The following is a 17824-nucleotide window of genomic DNA, read 5'->3' as shown; positions in this document are numbered from 1 at the left end:
GAAGGGCAGCACATGAGAACTGGGAACTGACACAAACCCATACTTTAGCCATATTAGCTGTCCCGTGACTGTATTTGTTACAGGTCAGAAGCTATATATCAAAAAGGTTGTTATATCAATTTATAAGGATTTATTTTAAGTTTTTTGAGTGAGTAGGGTAAGATGGGCATGGTAGCACACGCCTCTAACTCCTGGGAAAGAAAGAGAACTTGATCTCAAAACCAGTTTAGGAATTTTAGTAAGATTCTAGCTCTCAGAAAAAGGCATATAAATAAAATTACACACACACAGAGATATAGATAGATAGATAGATAGATAGATAGATAGATAGATAGATAGATTTGAACACTGCTTGATGACGGGCATCTACAAGAGTGGTCCCACATGACTATATCATCTGATGACATCTTAAGCTGTATGAATACACTCCATCATGTTCATACCACAAAATCACTCAATAAAACCTTTCTCAGACCATGTTCCGTTCTAAAGAGGCATGTATTAGGTAAAGCCAATCCCTCTTTCTGAACAATTCACATCTAAGGCCAGGAGACATGATAGGAAAAAAAAGGTGTCATAGCAGATCACAGTCGATGCTAACAGCTGAGCTCATGCTACTAGCACTGGGAATTACAGAGCTTTGTGGAACACAAAGAACATCCAAGGGTGAAGGAAAGCCTGACATGAAAGGAGAAACTTGTGGTGGTCAGACAGAACAAGACAGGGAGCACAGCTTTACGGACGAGAACAGCAGCGAGAATAGCAGCAATGCAGCAGAGTGAACAGATTCTCTGGCTGAGGGAGGAAGTGGAGGAGTGATGAGTGATCACTTAACTACTCACAGACAGGTCTCATATGTAAATAAATGGAGCTGAAGAGATAGCTCGGCACTCAAAAGCACAGAGGACCTCAGGTCAATTTCCAGCACCTACGCCAAGCACCTCACAATTGCCATTAATGCCAGCTCCTAAGGAATCTGATGCTTCTAATCTGATACCTCCTAGAGAGTATCTTGGTATATTGTACTTACCTATATCCTCCCCTCCCCCTTCCCTCTCTTAAAAAAAAAATACATGAAAGATAATAAGATCCATGTTTCTCACTGGCTGCTGGAAAGGAGAATTTCAATACAGAAAAACAAACCAAAGCTGGGCAGTGGGAGGCAGAGGCAGGTGAATCTCTGTAAATTCAAAGCCAGCCTGGTCTACAAAGCTACACAGAGAAACCTTGTCTTGAAAAAACAAAAAATAATGATAAGAAAAACAAGACAAAAGAAACTAGAACGAACCCTGTAGTTAGACTGGAATTAGGGATACTGGTGCAAATTCATGAGCTTTCCTATATAAAGACATAAACAAATATCTATCAAAGTAAAGATCTGAAATACAGATGCAGATATATACATGAGATGACTAGATAGTGTAACATATCTGGATGGTCCAATGGAAGACAGCATTGGCCACTAAAAGAGCCCCAATAAGACACAGGGAGACATTATCCTCCTCCTAAGAGTAACTTCCTTAAAAGCTTGCTGATTCCGAGGCAGGGTCAAGGAAGGAACAGGACAAGCCTAAGCCATCTTGTTCATACCAGAAAGCAAAATAGTGCTCAAAAAGTCATGGCAACATGTCAAAGAACACACAAGCCAATTTGAAGGAGCTCCTATTGACTAAATCTGGGTCAAGCCAAGCCTCAATAAGGAAGCTACTGACAGCTTTCAGAAGAGTATTTAAACAACTGAATATGGCATATACAACTCATATATGGCCCTTGACTACTTCCCTAATCACATTTTCACTTTTTTTTATTTGAAATATTCTCAAACACAGAAAAACTGTAGGTAACAGTATAATGTGTTCTTTCCTGAAGCACTTCAAGGTAATTCATCTACTAATTTTTAGTGAAGGGTTCTAATATAAAGATTAACACAGAAAACCATAAGCTATACTGGATATAAGTACATTTAATGAGGCAAAAATAGACACATAATTTAAAATACCTCTCGAATAGTTATAGTAGAAGAAGAAGTAACTTGTTTTGTCATGATTTTGTTTTTGTTGCTCTGGTAGCCTCAAACTTAGTATGTAACCCAGCAGACCCTTCACTCATGATGCTCCTGCCTCAGCCTCGTTAGTGCTAGGATTAGAGGCATGTACCACCACACCCACCCAAAGAGTAATAACTACAGTGGAGAAACCCAGCCATTGCAAGCATACAAGTAATACGGCAGGCTGGAGTCTGTGCCTCATTTGATGGGATGCAAACAGAAGAACACTGCATAATTTCTGTAATACTAAACTTTGTCTATATATAATTGGGAGGAAAATCCAAATAATGGGTTACTGCAAATGGCCTGCAATCTTCAAAAGAGCCAAAGCTGTGAAAGTCAAGGCAAACTTAATGACCTGGCTCAACCAACACCAACAACTATAATATTCACATCTGACACAGGATCCCAGACTGAATCCTTTTGCTACACTTTGTTACAACTGATAAAATTAAAATAAAATTTCTAAAGATCAGATGACAGTACCTCATCAATGTTAATTCCTTGATTTTAATAACTGTATTATAGTTATATAAAAGAATGCAGATACATATTAAACACCTTGGGAAGGAATGGACATCAGCAGACAAATTGTTCTAATGGTTCAGGATAAAAGAGTATACTATACTTTTGTAATTTTTCTGTACAACTGCAGTTATTTAAATGTTTAAAAAATATTTTTGAAGCCAGGGGTTGGTGGCACATGCCTTTGATCCCAGCTCTCAGGAGGTAGAGGCAGGTGGATCACTCTGAGTTCCAGGCCAGCCTAGTCTACTGAGCTAGTTCCAGGACAACCTCCAACGACACAGAGAGACCCTGTCTCAAAAAAATATTTTTTAAGTTAAATATATAAGGTCATAGATGGGAAGTATATAAAAGTTGTGACTAGGTAGGTGTACATACCTGTAATTCAAGCACTCAGGAGGCAGAAGGAACAGAAGTCAAGGTCAATCTGAGCTACAGAGGGAGACCATGTCTTAAAAATAAAAATAAGAAGAGAAAAAGTATGTATCATGCTAAGTAGTTTAAATGAAACTAGCCTGAAAGCTGTCCATAGACACAGATATTAAGCATGATGTTAACATGATTTGTAAAAGCCATGTATAAATTTGTGTGTGTTTTATTAAATTCTGGGATGCATAAGAACATCATATTTTCAAAGTAGAGTCACATACTGTGATAAAGGCAACTTGGCATTTGATAGGAAATCAAAATGCAAACAGTAAGACCCAAGAATGTACAAGTCCCTATTTACAAGTTTAATACAAATAAATCAAGCCAGGTGCACAGAAACAGAATAAACCCTGGCTTAACTCATAAGATGATGCACTTAACCGATACTACCTCACAGTAAAGAAGGCAAAACAAACAGTATGATGATCACATCAATCACAATTTCAAGTGACTACCACAGCAACAGACCTCTGGAAGACGCTGTTAGCTTAGCATCTGTAAGAAATGATGACACGTTCAAAGGCATGCATTTTTAAGCCAGAAAAAGAAATTATGGTAATCTTGTGTTCTAACTATAAACACTAAGAAAATATAGGTATAAAGCATAGAAAGTTTTCTGATACTATATTAATATGTCACGTCTGCCATATGCCTGAGCTCTTAGTCTACTTTTAAATGTTTCATTATGGTAATTTTTGGACAGGACAAAACCACAGGGAGTTCATGATGCAATTTCAAACTGAGGCTTTAGTCACACCAAGCAAGAATTTGTTTTCCAAGTAGTGCTGACTGCTTGTCACCATATAGGGTTAACTTGGAGTATTAGTCACCTCTAGTAAGTGCTGACACTTAAGGACAAGATTCTTGCTATAGCTGAACAATTGTATCACTTTTACAAAGTTCTCATAAAAAAATCCAATTAGCTTTGTTCTACTTCACAGTTTCTCTGTATGCGTGAATAGAAAAATGATCATACTTTACTGGAAAAAAAAAAAAGACACACAGAAAACCACTAGGTTAGAAGAATCTGAAGCTGCACATATGAACTCCCCAATACAGGTAAGATCCTCCTGCCAGGGTTAAATCCCACCCCCACTTAAATTCAGTTTCCAGACAACATAAACGAGCCAAACTCTCACCTGTGTTTGTGTTCTGAGTACACTGTGACAATATTATTTTAATGTGCTTTTACATAACTTTAAAAGGCCCTGGACATTGCCTGTAGTTTCCTAAGGTGGCCACAACGTCCCAAGTTTAGTCAGGGTTCCTCTCACAGTTCCACAGGGCCAACAGTGCACAACAAAGTTAAGGTTTCTGTTCAAAGTTTTCTGAAGCTATTTCTATGACAATGTGCTTTGTAAAAAGGCATGCATCTAGTACCAGGCAATGGTGGCACATGCCTTTAATCCTAGCACTTGGGAGGCAGAGGCTGGCAGATCTCAGAGAGTTCAAGTTCAGCCTGGTCTACATAGTGATCTCCAGGACAGGCTCCAACCCTGTCTCAAAAAAAAAATGGAAAAAAAAATTTTTAAGTCATGTATCAAAGCATATTCCTCAGACTTACACATCCAATTAACCCATAATTTGTGGAATATTCAGAATGTCTCTTGAAATACAGTTTAGGAAATACTTGTGGAAAGTGTTCATTTTCTTCATACTTACTGAAAGACCACATGAATCTGTGGGCGCTGTGTAATTTTAGTCCATAAAAGGTACTATGTGAACAACACATCAATAAAAATTTTAATCTTCTGAGTTGAGGTTTAGAACTCTACCACTAATTTGCAGATTGAAGCCATATAAATACAAAAATAAAATGTAACTAGCCACTGCATAATAGCTGTTACTGGTGGTGGAAAGACTGGATCAGCTTAATATTTACACCCACCCACCCCCAATTTCTTAGCTAAAAATAACAAAACATCTAATGCAAAATATCCTTTAAAAATGCCTATGACTATTTGCATAGCCATGCAAAGAAAGACACCATCAACAAATATAATTTCAGAGGCTCTGAACCCTTCCTCTGGCCTCTGTGGAAATCAGACATGTACATGGTGCACAAACATGCATACAGGCAAAACATCCATGCACATACAATTAAATAAAATGTAAAAGTAACAACAATAATTTAATAAGACATTATCAAAGAGATATAAATGCTTGTTGAGCCTAAAGTCAATTTATTTATATCCTTTACTTGATACTAAAGTGAATTTGTTTATATCCTTTAATTAGTATCACTATACACTTAAATTGAACTTAGTCCCCAAAGTGGCATTTTAGTTTTTCCCTTATTTTAAAGCTAAATAGAATAGAAATTTAAAAATCAGAATGGAAGCTGAGTCTATAATTCAGTGAGTGGAATGCTTGCCTAACATACACAAGGCCCTGGGTTCAATTCCCAGCACCATGTAAAGCAGACAGGGCAGTGCGTACCTCTAGTCCTAGAACTTAGGCAGAAGAGGCACAACTATCAGAAGCTCAAGGTCATATGAAGTTCAAGGACTCCAATGACCCTGTATCAAAACAGAAAAAATCAAAGTGGAACTGAAATCAACAAAATAAACTCTTAAATCATGAGAAAAACTTTTAAACTGGCTTCCATCTTCTGGTAAATATTGTAATAATATCCATTTCTTTAGAGCTGATAATACAGATTCAAGAGATTAAGCAACCCTAGATCACCTAGACAATAACTGAAGAACTCAGTCTAAATCCAAAGCTCTTCACTTGTTTCTAAACAACCAAAGTGAATTGTCCTCCAGTATTATTATCTACTGTGCTAAAACTCAGAACAAAACTTTATCGTAATCACAAAGTTCTGACTGCTCACACGCTGCCAAAATAATTCCAGTTATACATGGGTTCTCTTTAATAAAAAGGAGATTGTCTAGTTTCTTTATAATGCATATAAACAAATAGATGCTGACACACATACACCATTATCCATAATAATAAAAGTTCCCACACATTTGAGGTGACAGAAACCAACTGCTTAGCTAAAACAGTTACCCTGGAGGAAAAAACAAAACACAATGGATTATGAAATCACAAGGGTTCAAGGCATTTTCTTCCTAAACATCATAATGAACAAAATCTTTTCAGACACAAAGTAGTTTTGTAAGATGTTAAAAATTATAGCAACTAAAGCTATGAAAAATAAAGTGCGAGCTTCTGTATTTAATGTAGTGAAATCAGAACAAAAATGTCACAGAAACATCGGTCATCCCAGGTGTTGACAGCACAGGTTCACCAGTATACTGTCCAATTCCATTTCCAGCAGTATTTCGTAGATGAAATTCAACAGCATCAATACTACTCCACCATGATTAAGTTTAATCTCTCAGGTCAGGTCACATGTAAGTAAAATACAGCTTCCTCAAAGCTAGATTGTCTTTCCAATACACAAGTTTCTCACAATTTCTTTCTAACACCAATATGGAGTTACAAAAGAACAAGACATCCCTAAGATTGTGCATTAGAATACTTGTTTCCATTTACCCTACAGATATTCTTCAAAATGATGACATTATAATCTGATAAACTTTGTAAACTCAAAGATAACCTGCAATATTTTACTTACATTGAGGTAAATTTCCAAACTTAGAAGCCTCTGTGTACATTCACACACACACATACACACAGAGTGAGAGAGAGAGAGAGAGAGAGAGAGAGAGACCATTGTGACAGCCCATATATTTATAAACACACTTAGAAACTGGAGAAGAAAACTAGATGAAGTCTGACTCCAAAATAGAAGCAAAAAGTTCACAGAGGAAGATGTCAAAGACAAACAGTGGTATTGAGAATGAGAAGCAAGTTCCATGTGCTTCCTGTTCTGAAGAAAGCCAATGCAGCTCTATACCAGTGGCAGATCCAAGACCACGAGATGAGAGGCTGACCAACTGAAGGCTAGCCATCCTCACCAACAGCCTGAAAAAAGAGTTGAAACCTGTCCAGCAAAGTGTGAGAAGCTAGGGACAAGAGCAGCCTGAAACTCTGAGCAGCATCTATGGGGAAGAAAAGAAGATCTCTACATCTGAAAGGGACTTTTCTATGCAACAGTGACAACAAAAGACACTCCTTCTTGAGTTTGGAATAGCTTATACTTAAGAGCACAGGTCATTCATAACAAATGATTTCAGAAAGAACTTCTTAACTTAGGCAGACTCTACAAGGAAAAACAAACATCTGAGCAATTTACAGTCCTCAATACTTATACACAAAACTATTTACACTGATAGTCTACGAGTGACAAGAATGAGAAAACTAGCAAATCCACACGGTTCACCTGGAATACGAAGAAATAGCCAAGACACTACTATCATTTACCCCTCAAGTTCAAAAAGCTAATATACCTCTAGCAATTAATGAAAGTTAGTCACTGCCACAAAAGAAAAATAAAAGAAGCAATGACCATTTTTTTAAAAATCAAAGGACTGAGGTTAATTCTTATATCCAGTATATTCTTCTGAATCAAAAATACCCAATCATTCAGTCAGACTGAAGTAGCAATGCAGAAACACAATGTAGCTACTCTGCCATTCACTCTCATCCTCGCCCTAGTCCAAGTTCCCTTTTGCCCCTCCCCCTCCCTCTTCCACATCTTGTCCCTATGCATATTCCCCTTTATTAAATTATCTACTTGTTGGCCTGAATCTATTATGTGTACTTTCTGAAAATAGAAATTATGCCTCTAATATTTTCATTATTAGCTGGCATATGTTCTCCAACACTCAACATCCCAAACTCCTTTGATCTCGATCTATAAGATACAAGAGTAAGACACACAAAGAAGCACAAATGTTTTGCACAACAATATTTCCTCTTCCTGTGTATGATGAACTTGACTGTTTTCTATTCTATTCTAACTTCTAAATGTTGGTTAGATTTCATATATTGATTTTTGAAACTGTCACAACCAACAGTATGAAAAGAAACAAGCTTTACATACAATCTCCTGGCAGTAAGTCTATCAAACAAGAAAAAAAAAATGAATAGCACAACAAAACTGTGTCAAGTTCGGCTCTTTGACCCTGGAACAGACTGGGCTTATTATGGAATAGTAATCAAGTCCTAAGAGTTATGAGACAGTTTATCAAATTTCCAACATATTACAGTATTTGTTTTCACACTTCTACAATAAGATACACCTTCAGTTTCCAAATGAAGTACTTCTAAAATTCTTAAAATATTAAATTTGACATAATGTTCTCACTCACAAAGCATTATTATTTTAAACCGTTTATTAACCAAATAACCCATACTGCAAGATGCTTCAGTAACCAATATTATTTGGCAACTACCTCAGGAAGAAGGGGGCAGGAAAGAAAGAGAGAAAGGAGGGATGGAGAGAAAAGGTACAACAGCTACCTACCACTTATTATGTTCCTAGTATGTCCCCTCAGGTGTCAACACTGTTTCAGATAAACCACATCCACCCTTAAAACAGAATATTACATGACGAGTGTAAAAGAAGCAAGTGTTCTACTTATATTTTCAACACATTTACAATGATCCCAAATGAAGACTTATTTTGAAATGAATTTAATTACCTGTATTAAATGAATATCCTAATTCTGTGTGATAAATAATTCTACTCAGGAAAAGTTAACAGTGAGGAACAGCAGACATGAAGAACAAAGGAAGTATTCTAGAAATAATTCAGTTCCTTCCAATCAAGCCATCACCATCCCAATTCACATAAAAAAAAGAGAATAAACTTTAAAACAACTCTAACAAAAGGGAATGTTTATACTGCAATATCTGTTGATGTGTCCTAGCAATAAGTTTAATAATCAGACTCTTGAGTGTAGCATAAACTCTGAGTAAGCTATAAAAATAGTTATCTAGTGAAAACTTACACGAAATGTTATAAAATCAGGATCAGAAAGCATAAAAAAGTAATCCACATACAGAGAGCCCTGCCAGTTCCTTTTGTGCTGAGCAATATTATCCTATACCTACTTTTTAAATAAATTAGTTGTTCCTTAATATTCAAATTTCCCATTTCAAAGCAGAGGGAAACCAATTTAATGAATAGTGAATGTATTAGTCATCACTGACAAATAAGTTTATAATGTAACACCTACTTTACTTCTATAGCTAGACTATAACTTAAAGAGTTCTACTACTGACATCAAAACTATTACTATATAAACAAACAGAAACCATAATTTTTCTAACAACTTTTTAAAAAATCAAAGAAAGTCTTTCAACTCTCACTGACTGTAAACAGAAATCATTCTTACAACTGAGAAATAAAAGAAAAGAAAACTTTCAAATATTGCTGGCTGTTACTAGAAAATAATATAATTATGAAACTCAGAAGTGGCCTGTGGTCTTAAGATACTTTTATCCCCTTGGGCTAGCACTCAATCCCTTCTTTTTCTCTCCTGCTCTAGTTTTCTCCCTCAAGCTATCAGCACCAAAACCAAGAAATGCTGTAAAAGAAAAACAGCACACTGGACTGGGAATAGTCAGCTTTCTTTCTGTGGTACTGTTAATAACAAAATATTAACTGTACCACTACAGAAATGAAATGGACCATAACAAGGAGCCAAATGAAATTAATGAAAGTGAGACACATAGGATCTTGACTACATATTTAAAAGTAACCAATCATCCCCTTATAAAAATATGGAGTGCCTAGGTGGCACTTAGCATGTAATATGGAATATTTAACTATACTATTCTATTTCAATTACTGGGTCTTTTAAAGACTTAAAGACAAATACTTTTTGAAATATTAAAGTCAAACCAAAGATGACATCTTGAAGCCAATCTAAATTATCAAATTTAACCTTAGTAATATTCCTATAAATTTCCATCCTCAAAAGTTAGTAATTCATTAAAAATGTAAATTGAAGACAATTAACAATCTGAAAATCTAGACAATCTAGATATTCTTCTTACACATTGTTTTGCAACAGAAATGTAGTGATAGACTAATAAATAAAGAAGGAATGATTCACTGCAACACTTTAACGCAAAGATATGATCATTCTTAACCTAAAATGCCCAATAGCTTAAAGATAGTAAATGAAAACACTTATGAAGCATCTCTTACCACACTTCCACTCGTTAATTCTTATGAAGGGAAGAACATACCAGAGATTTTAGAGCCTAAAGTATACAAAATAATTCCTTAAAAATTCTACTCTCTTCCCCAGAGAAGAGCACACCAGTTGGTTATCCAAAACTAAAGGTTCAGCCCTGAAAATTTACATACAAGTAACAACATTATGCAGACTAAGTATGTTGTATTTATGAATGTAGGAATACATGAATTTGAAAGAGAACAAGGAATATGAAGGAAGGGTTGGAAGAAGGAAAAAGGAGGGAAATGATGTAATTATAATCTAAAATCACAAAAGAAATAATATTTCAAACTTTTTAAACTACTCTCTTGAAGTTCAAGAGATAGTTCAGTAGCATAAAGGGCAAAGGCTCTTCCAGAGGACCTGAGTTTCATTCCCAGCACCCATGTCAGGCAGCTCACAACCACAAGCAGCCAGCTCCAAGGGGATCAGATGTCCACAGCACATACCTACACACAGACACACACACACACACATAACTTGAAATAGTAAAAATAACTCTTTCTTAGCCAGGCAGTGGTGAGGCACACCTTTAATCCCAGAACTTGGGAGGCAGAGGCAGGTGGATCTCTGAATTTGAGACCAGTCTGATCTACAAGAGCTAGTTCCAGGACAAGCTCCAAAACTAAACAGGAAAACCCTGCCTGGAAAAAGGAAACAAGAAAAAAAAAAAAAAAACCAATAATAACAATAATAAAATAAAATAATAACGCTTTTTTTCTTAAAACTCTAGTAATAGTTTATGAGACTGCTGGGTTTCAAGATATTATACATCAGACAACTAAAAAGATGAGAAATGAAATTATTAATAAGAATACAGTGAATGTAGACTGGGAATGGAACTTAAATGGTTGCGTACTTGTCTAGCATGTATAAAGCCCAGCACTAATTAACCTGCACATGGTAGTGCATACCAGTAATGTTACATAGCAATTTCAAGACCACCCTGAGCTACAGACTAAGATTCTCTCTCAAAAAAAAAAAAAAAAGAAAGAAAAGACTATAGTGAATGCAGGCAAACACCTGCATTCTTTTTAACTTTTTGGTATAAATAAATATATATGTATGTTTACAAAGTGTTTTCATACACATAGGAAAATAACATCCAAGAAAAGATATTAAATGGAAGATGCATGGGTTATTTTAATAATATGGCAAAATATTCCACAGCATAAAACTGCTATATAACAAGAAACCAGGACATAAGGTTTTCTCTTATATACTATTTAAATTATACTTGCCACTGGGACATACAAAGAGTTCTCCTACTGTTTAGCAAATGAAAAGGATATTAAATGACAATCATAATCACAGACTAGAGTGTCACCATGGGGCCATAATTTAAGGACTCAAATTCCAACTGTAGGAGCATTGAAACCTTTTAAGTCCTCAAAAAAGAAACACCACAGAATTCCTAAGTTTATGAAACACTGGGTGTAAAATTCCATATGCTTCATAAAGTATTGGATCCTCCACATCAAAAGGCAGGTAGATGTGAACAAAGCCAGTATCAACAGAAAAAGTCCCTGCTCTCAAGAGACAAGTTGCCTGAAAAATGGTTTAAGATTTCTTATATTGCCTGCATGATGCTGGCAGGCTGTTTTGTAAAATCATTCCATTCACATTCACACATTTTTTAACCTTGTAACATCATGCTGCTAGCAATCACTCTTCGAATAATACCAAACTGAAGAATTAAAATTGCTTTGTGTGGGCATTCTCAAATCGAGGGGTGACCTGAGAGACAAATTTTGGATTTGAAAACCAAAACAACAATGGGCACTTAATTTTTATTTCAGAAAATTATGCTTTACTTGGGAGCAAAGATCTTCAATATCAAAATGATTTAGCTAACTAAAAGTATTTCAACAGCACAAAATTCTAGATGGCCAAAATCCTTCCAGAGCTGCTGTACCACTCACTACCAGGCTGGGCAATGATGGCAACTGCTAGATGTCAGACTTCCTTCGTCCAAGTGAGTGACATCAGAGGCTCAAGCACTTAAGCCAAGCCTTCTAGCTTGAAGGTCACATGCAGTGTTTACTGGCATCACTGATCTAGTCACTACTACCGGTCGGGTGGTCCAGGTCACTTCTACACTTAGAAGACTGGAAGCTGAAACTCTCACCAGAATGGATGCGAGTTCAATTTAGAGTAAAATTTAGCGCAGGTGAAGCTGCCTCCAATATTCTCCAACTTCTCTCTCTCTCTCTCTCTCTCTCTCTCTCTCTCTCTCTCTCTCTCTCTCTCTCTCTCTCTCTCTCCTATTATTTCATCTCAGGAACCTAGTAATTTGTGCAAAGTCTATGTTTAGTAGTTTCCCTTGTTCTTGCTATACAGAGATGAAATTAAACCCACTGATCACCACCTCCACGGTCCTGATGCCCTAAAATAAACAGAGACTTCAACATCTCCTCCCATCTCCAGTGATTTCCAAAGCCTAAGAAGGAATGTTTCAGCCAACAAATACCTACCCACTGAACGGCTGTTACACTGCTGTGCATAAGACAACTGTGCTCAATAATCCGAGTTTGCTCGTCCCAGTATTTGTTTTAAAGCTCTTACTGCTGCACGAAAACGCAGTGAGTCCACAAACCGCAAGGCCCCACACCAAGGCAACGATGAAGTGGCACACAGCTTAACTCCTGCCAAACAGTTACCAAAAACTAGGGGGGCAAAGCCTGGAGTAACTGGCGTTTGTCCTTTTGTTATGGTTATGTATACATATATATTTTTCATCATAGTTAATAATGCTCATGCCCAGCTACACATTGAATTAAAAAAAACAAAAAACAAAAAAACCTTACCCCATTCCAGATACTCAAGAATGTTCTTCTCTCTTCTCAACGGAGAATTATTGCATTCATCATAAAGACAGATGAGTATGTCCAGTAAGGTCTCCACACTGAAGCATTGCCCATTGGTCTGCGCTGGCCCATCTAAAATAAACTGCTCCAACTGCCTCAAACGCACTTCTCCGGACATGTTTGCTTCGATTTCTGCTGGCTTTCTTTTAATGGCCCTTACAATGTGCACTGTTACTATCTGAACCTAAAATTTTAAAGGTGTGGTTTTCAAAAAAAAAACCACTTGTTATTTCAACAACTGTCATGCAATGCCGGTGCTGAATTAAACATCCAACACGCCAGTCACCTCATTTAACGGAAGCGTCTTCAATTTCACCCATAAACACGTATATCTTGAGGGTAAGTTTCCATAAAATATAGATTTAATATTTTTAAGAGAATAATACAATTAAATTGTATGTTTAAATAAAATAATAATTAAAAGTACAACCAACCAAAGAGTCAACACTTCTTTCAAAAAAAGAAATCCTTCATTCAAAATTCAATTCGTGCAACATAATCCTGAAACGAATCCGGTTGCATCGTTAATGAATAAAGTCCTCTTGGCATCAGCAATTCACTTCCCGGGAAGAAGAAAAACTGGAAGAGGAGGAGGGGGGAATGTATGGAGGGGGAGGGAAAGCCAAAAATTCTGCTGCAAATGCTCCCAACCTCCACTCGGATAGCGCCTGGGCGAGTCCTCCGCGGGAAGGGAGGGCAGCTCCCGGAGCGGCTCTCCCGGCTCGGGCTACGCCGAGCCTCGGCTCCCGAGCTCTTTCTTTCCTAGGGCTTTGCAGCGAGTCCGGCTTCCAGCGGGCTGCGGCGAGAGCGCGTCATCTTCCTCGGGGCTTCTCCCGGGGCCTGGCCGCCGGCGCGGCCGGGATGAGGCGGGCTGCGGGCGGCTCTCGCGCCGGGCTCCGGGGGCGGCGGCTACTCGGTCGCGCGAGCCCGCTCCATGCCGGAGGCCGCTGGCGGGCCGCGCCGTGCCGCCGGGCGCAGCGCCCGGGCTCCCGCCGCCGCCCCTCGGCGAGGGGCTGCGCTGACGAATTCAAAGGACGCGGGCGACAGCGGCGGCGGCGCCTCGGGCAGCGACTCCTATCCCTTCTTCACAGCCCCGGGCTGAGGGCATCTTTCCTGACGGACGCGGGCGGCAGAGGCGCGGGAGGAGGGGCGCGCTGCCGCCGCTGAGGAGACCGGAGGCTGCCGCAGCCCGGTTCCCAACCACTCCCTTCCTCCTCTGCCAGCCTCCCTCCCCCGCCTGCCCGCCCGCTCGCGCCCGCGCCCGCGCCCGCGCCCTGGGCTCCGCGAGGCCGCTCCCGGCGCCGCGGCGCGCAGGCGGAGGCTCGCGGACCGTCCGGATCCAAGATGGCGGCGCGCCCCGCCCCCGACCCCGCGCGGAGCCGAGCGGTGCGCTGCGGCCCAGCGGAACCGTGGCCCCGCAGGAAGGGGTCGCCTCGGCTCGGGGCGCTGCGGCTGCGGCTGCGGCGGCGGGGGTGGGGGGTCCCGGAGGACGCGGCTGTGGAACGGTATGGCCCGCCCGGCGGGGCACGCCGCCTCCGGTCCTGGGTCATCTACAGACCAAGCCCGAGACCCGCTCCTTCCTCGTCTGCGGAGATGCTCCCCGTCCTGCACCGGTACCCTGGGCTTGCAATCGCTCTAAGAAAACACACCCTCTCCCCGCGCGGTTTACCTGCCCACCCTGCCCCCATTCGGGTTTCCCACGCCCCCAGAGTCCTAATTTCTTGTGTTCCTATTTTGCAGCACGCGTGTCATTTCTCAGGATTAAAAAAAAAATAGTAACAATAACAATAGTAAGAGACTGGTCTGCTCCACCATCCACGTCGTGCATATGTGTTCTCAAGGAAGAGAGATTCCCCGTTTCTGTTCCCTCAAAGTTTCCCGATGTGAATGAAGCCTGCCGTTTTCTCCTCCGGAAATATACTAGATCATGCCTGTTATTCTTCAGCCAAGGTTACAGCCTACCAGGGACAGTTCACCACTGTTATCAAACCCTCTATCTGCACACTTTCAGGTACACGCGCACAGCCACTCTGCAAACCAGTAGCCACCCAATGCAGCAAAAGCCAGTCACTGGAGAATCAAGGCACCTGCTGCCGCTGGTGGGTCCCTTTCGGGTTTTGTGATCTTGTGTTCCCTCCAAAATGCTCATGGAAAATCCTACTTTTGATACAGCTAAACTGGGTCGTAGCATTTCTGTTAGGTACCTACCCCCCCCCCCCCAGAACCACCATCTGTGGCCTTCCTCCAAAACGTGATTATTTTATATTCCTTCCCCACACCCGTTTTTTATGGCAATGCATTAATGAATCATTTTTACGTCTCAGTAATAGAAAAACAGAGGAAGAACCAGGAGTGAAGGCCTCAACATGAAGGCTGAGGTTAAAGTTACAGTGATTCACAGAACATTGTGAATCTTTTCTGAAATTTATACTTTCCAAATCTACTCTTTCTTTCCATAAATAAGGACAGCATTGTTTTCAATGTATCTTGACATATGAGTGATATTTAAATAGGTTCGGAAAACGAATTAATCATCTCCAGCCATGACATCATTATATGTGTCTGTTCTATAATTGTACAAGTAATGAAATTGTAAACATGAAATGTAATCCTAAACTAGATAATATTATTTGATGTTATTAGTTGGTGTTGATATTTTATTGTCGTTGGTTTTACACATTTTTTTCTGCACATTTTAAGAAAAGTGTTACATAGTAAAGGACAGATTTATGCCCTCTGTAATTATCTATCTAGGTCAAGGTATGTTCTTCAGCCACGAAGTTTTTAAGATGAAGTCAACACATTTTTAACAATTTCATTTGCCCATGAGAGTAAGTAATAAAGAGCACACACAGACAAGATGGTTCAGCAAGAAAAGCACCCGCTGCCAAGCCTGACAGCCTGGGTTCTAGCCCCAGATCAACATGATAGGACTAGAGACTCCAATCACTGACCCCTGAACTCCACGCGCCTGCAGTGGCATGCATGTGCACAGACACATATAAAATAAATAAACTGTCATTTTAAAGTTTAAAGTAATTAGGAGAGGAGGGCAAAGCCCCTTGGCTCTCTTTAAATGTCTAACCGGTAATAGGAATGTATGAATTGCAGGTCCTATTTTTTCATAGGGCTTGGAAAGAAATACAGGGTGGCAAAGACACTGCCCACCCCCCCCCCTCAGACCTAAAAACAAGTTTTAACAAAAGATTCAAACTGCCTGTCCTCTATACCTATTCTATTAGCACATGGATACCACCCACAGGCCAGGGGACTGAAATTTTATTTAAAAACCTTTCCAAATTATTTAGAGTAGAGGACAGACTTTTTTTTAAAAGCACAAAGAGAAGGGAGAAGGTTGAACCCAATCAATTTCACTTGAATAATTCAAGCTTGGAGACTTAATAATTAACTAAACACTAAACACATTGTGCGGGTGTTATTTTAAATGTTCCACTTGAAGTGTGAACGTGCTTGTTAATGAAACTGAACTCAAGCGAAAGAAAGGCGCAGCCCCCATGGTGGTGGCACAGCGCTTCAAGAACTACAGCGAAACATGGGTTGTCTGGCAGGGTGCTCTTTGGAAAAGGAGCCTGGGGGAAGGTCTTTGTGAAATTCAGCCTAAGAATCAGAGGTTAAACATATACCACAGCACACACCCAGTACTGTTTAAATAACCAGAGTTTTATGGAGATGTTGAAAACCCTACCATTCAGAAAAGACAGAAGACAGGACTATAGAATGGACAGAAGTAATTACAGTCCCCAATGTAAGCGTTCCAATTAACTCTCCAATTTGGGGCTAAGAATTAAAAAAAAATCATGTTCCAATTAATATTTATAACAACAAGCCCTATGCTTAACTTGGTACCTCTTACTCAAGAATAGACATAGTTTCAATAATGGAGAACAAGGGAGATAACTCTTTAGACAAAGTACTTGCCATGTAAGCATTAGGACTTGTGTTCGATTCCCCATAACCCACATAAAAAGTTAAGCACAGCTACAGGTACTGGGAACTCTGCACAAGGGAAGCAAACTCAGACACCTCACTGGGGCTCACTGGTTTGCCAGACAAACCTACTTGGCAAATGCCATGCCAGTGAGCCTTTACAATCTCACACAAATGAACACCTGCACACATAGAACACATACATTAACTAACAGGGTCAAAAGCAGATGCACAGTAGGAATGTAAAGTCAAACCTCCATATTTGAAGGTTTTATGTCTGCAGTGTCAGCCAGCCACAGAAAGAAAATATATTAACAACATATAAACTTTTTGTTTTGTCAGCATTCCATAAACAATTCAGTATAATAATAATTGCACAGCATTTATATTATCTTAGGTATTTAAAATAATCTAGAGGCATAGGAAAGTATATAGGAGGACATGTGTAAGTTATATACAAATACTATATAAGGAACCTGAGCAATCTTGAATTATGCTGATGTGGGGGCTGGAGTGAGGAGAGGTCCTAGAATCAATCTCCGGAAAACACCAGGAAGTAACTACAATCCCCCAACCCTCTGCCATCTGCAAACACACAAGCCTAGTTTTAGACCCAAGCTCTTGAACCCTCTTTGTGCATTAGGGGCCCTCCCTGGATACATGTGATCAGCACCCTTCCCAAGAAAAACTCTTTACAGTGAATGGAAACTATCTCAGAAAATCACAACTGGACACAATGTAGAGATCAATGGACTGTGGCCATACAAGGACCCACAGATACATCTACATCATGGCTCCTACATCTATGGCTCAGCAAACATCTAGAAGGAGGGGGACGGAAAGATTGTAAGAGCCAAGATACCAGTAAGTCTGCTGTGGAACATTTCTCCCCCAGAATTGGCTGT

At 39.5% G+C, this 17824-nt stretch overlaps 1 protein-coding gene across 15 annotated transcripts in view; it reads right to left on the bottom strand.

Annotated features, from left to right (window-relative positions):
* Cdc42bpa (CDC42 binding protein kinase alpha) overlaps positions 1–14171 on the bottom strand; it is a 184005-nt gene extending 169834 nt beyond the window's left edge. For 12 of the 15 annotated variants that reach the window (XM_051186410.1, XM_051186415.1, XM_051186411.1 and 9 more), the window contains exon 1: positions 12912–14170. In XM_051186410.1, the coding sequence (XP_051042367.1) occupies positions 12912–13089 (178 nt within the window). In that variant the 5' untranslated portion in view covers positions 13090–14170. Of the gene's footprint in view, positions 1–12911 lie in introns of all 15 variants that reach the window. The other 3 variants (XM_051186418.1, XM_051186419.1, XM_051186420.1) reach the window with 3 other exon arrangements.
* Between the last annotated feature and the right edge of the window lie 3653 nt (positions 14172–17824).

This window comes from Phodopus roborovskii, unplaced genomic scaffold (assembly GCF_943737965.1).
Source record: "Phodopus roborovskii unplaced genomic scaffold, PHOROB, whole genome shotgun sequence".
NCBI classification, from domain to species: domain Eukaryota; kingdom Metazoa; phylum Chordata; class Mammalia; order Rodentia; family Cricetidae; genus Phodopus; species Phodopus roborovskii.
This window is presented reverse-complemented; position numbering and strand designations above follow the sequence as displayed.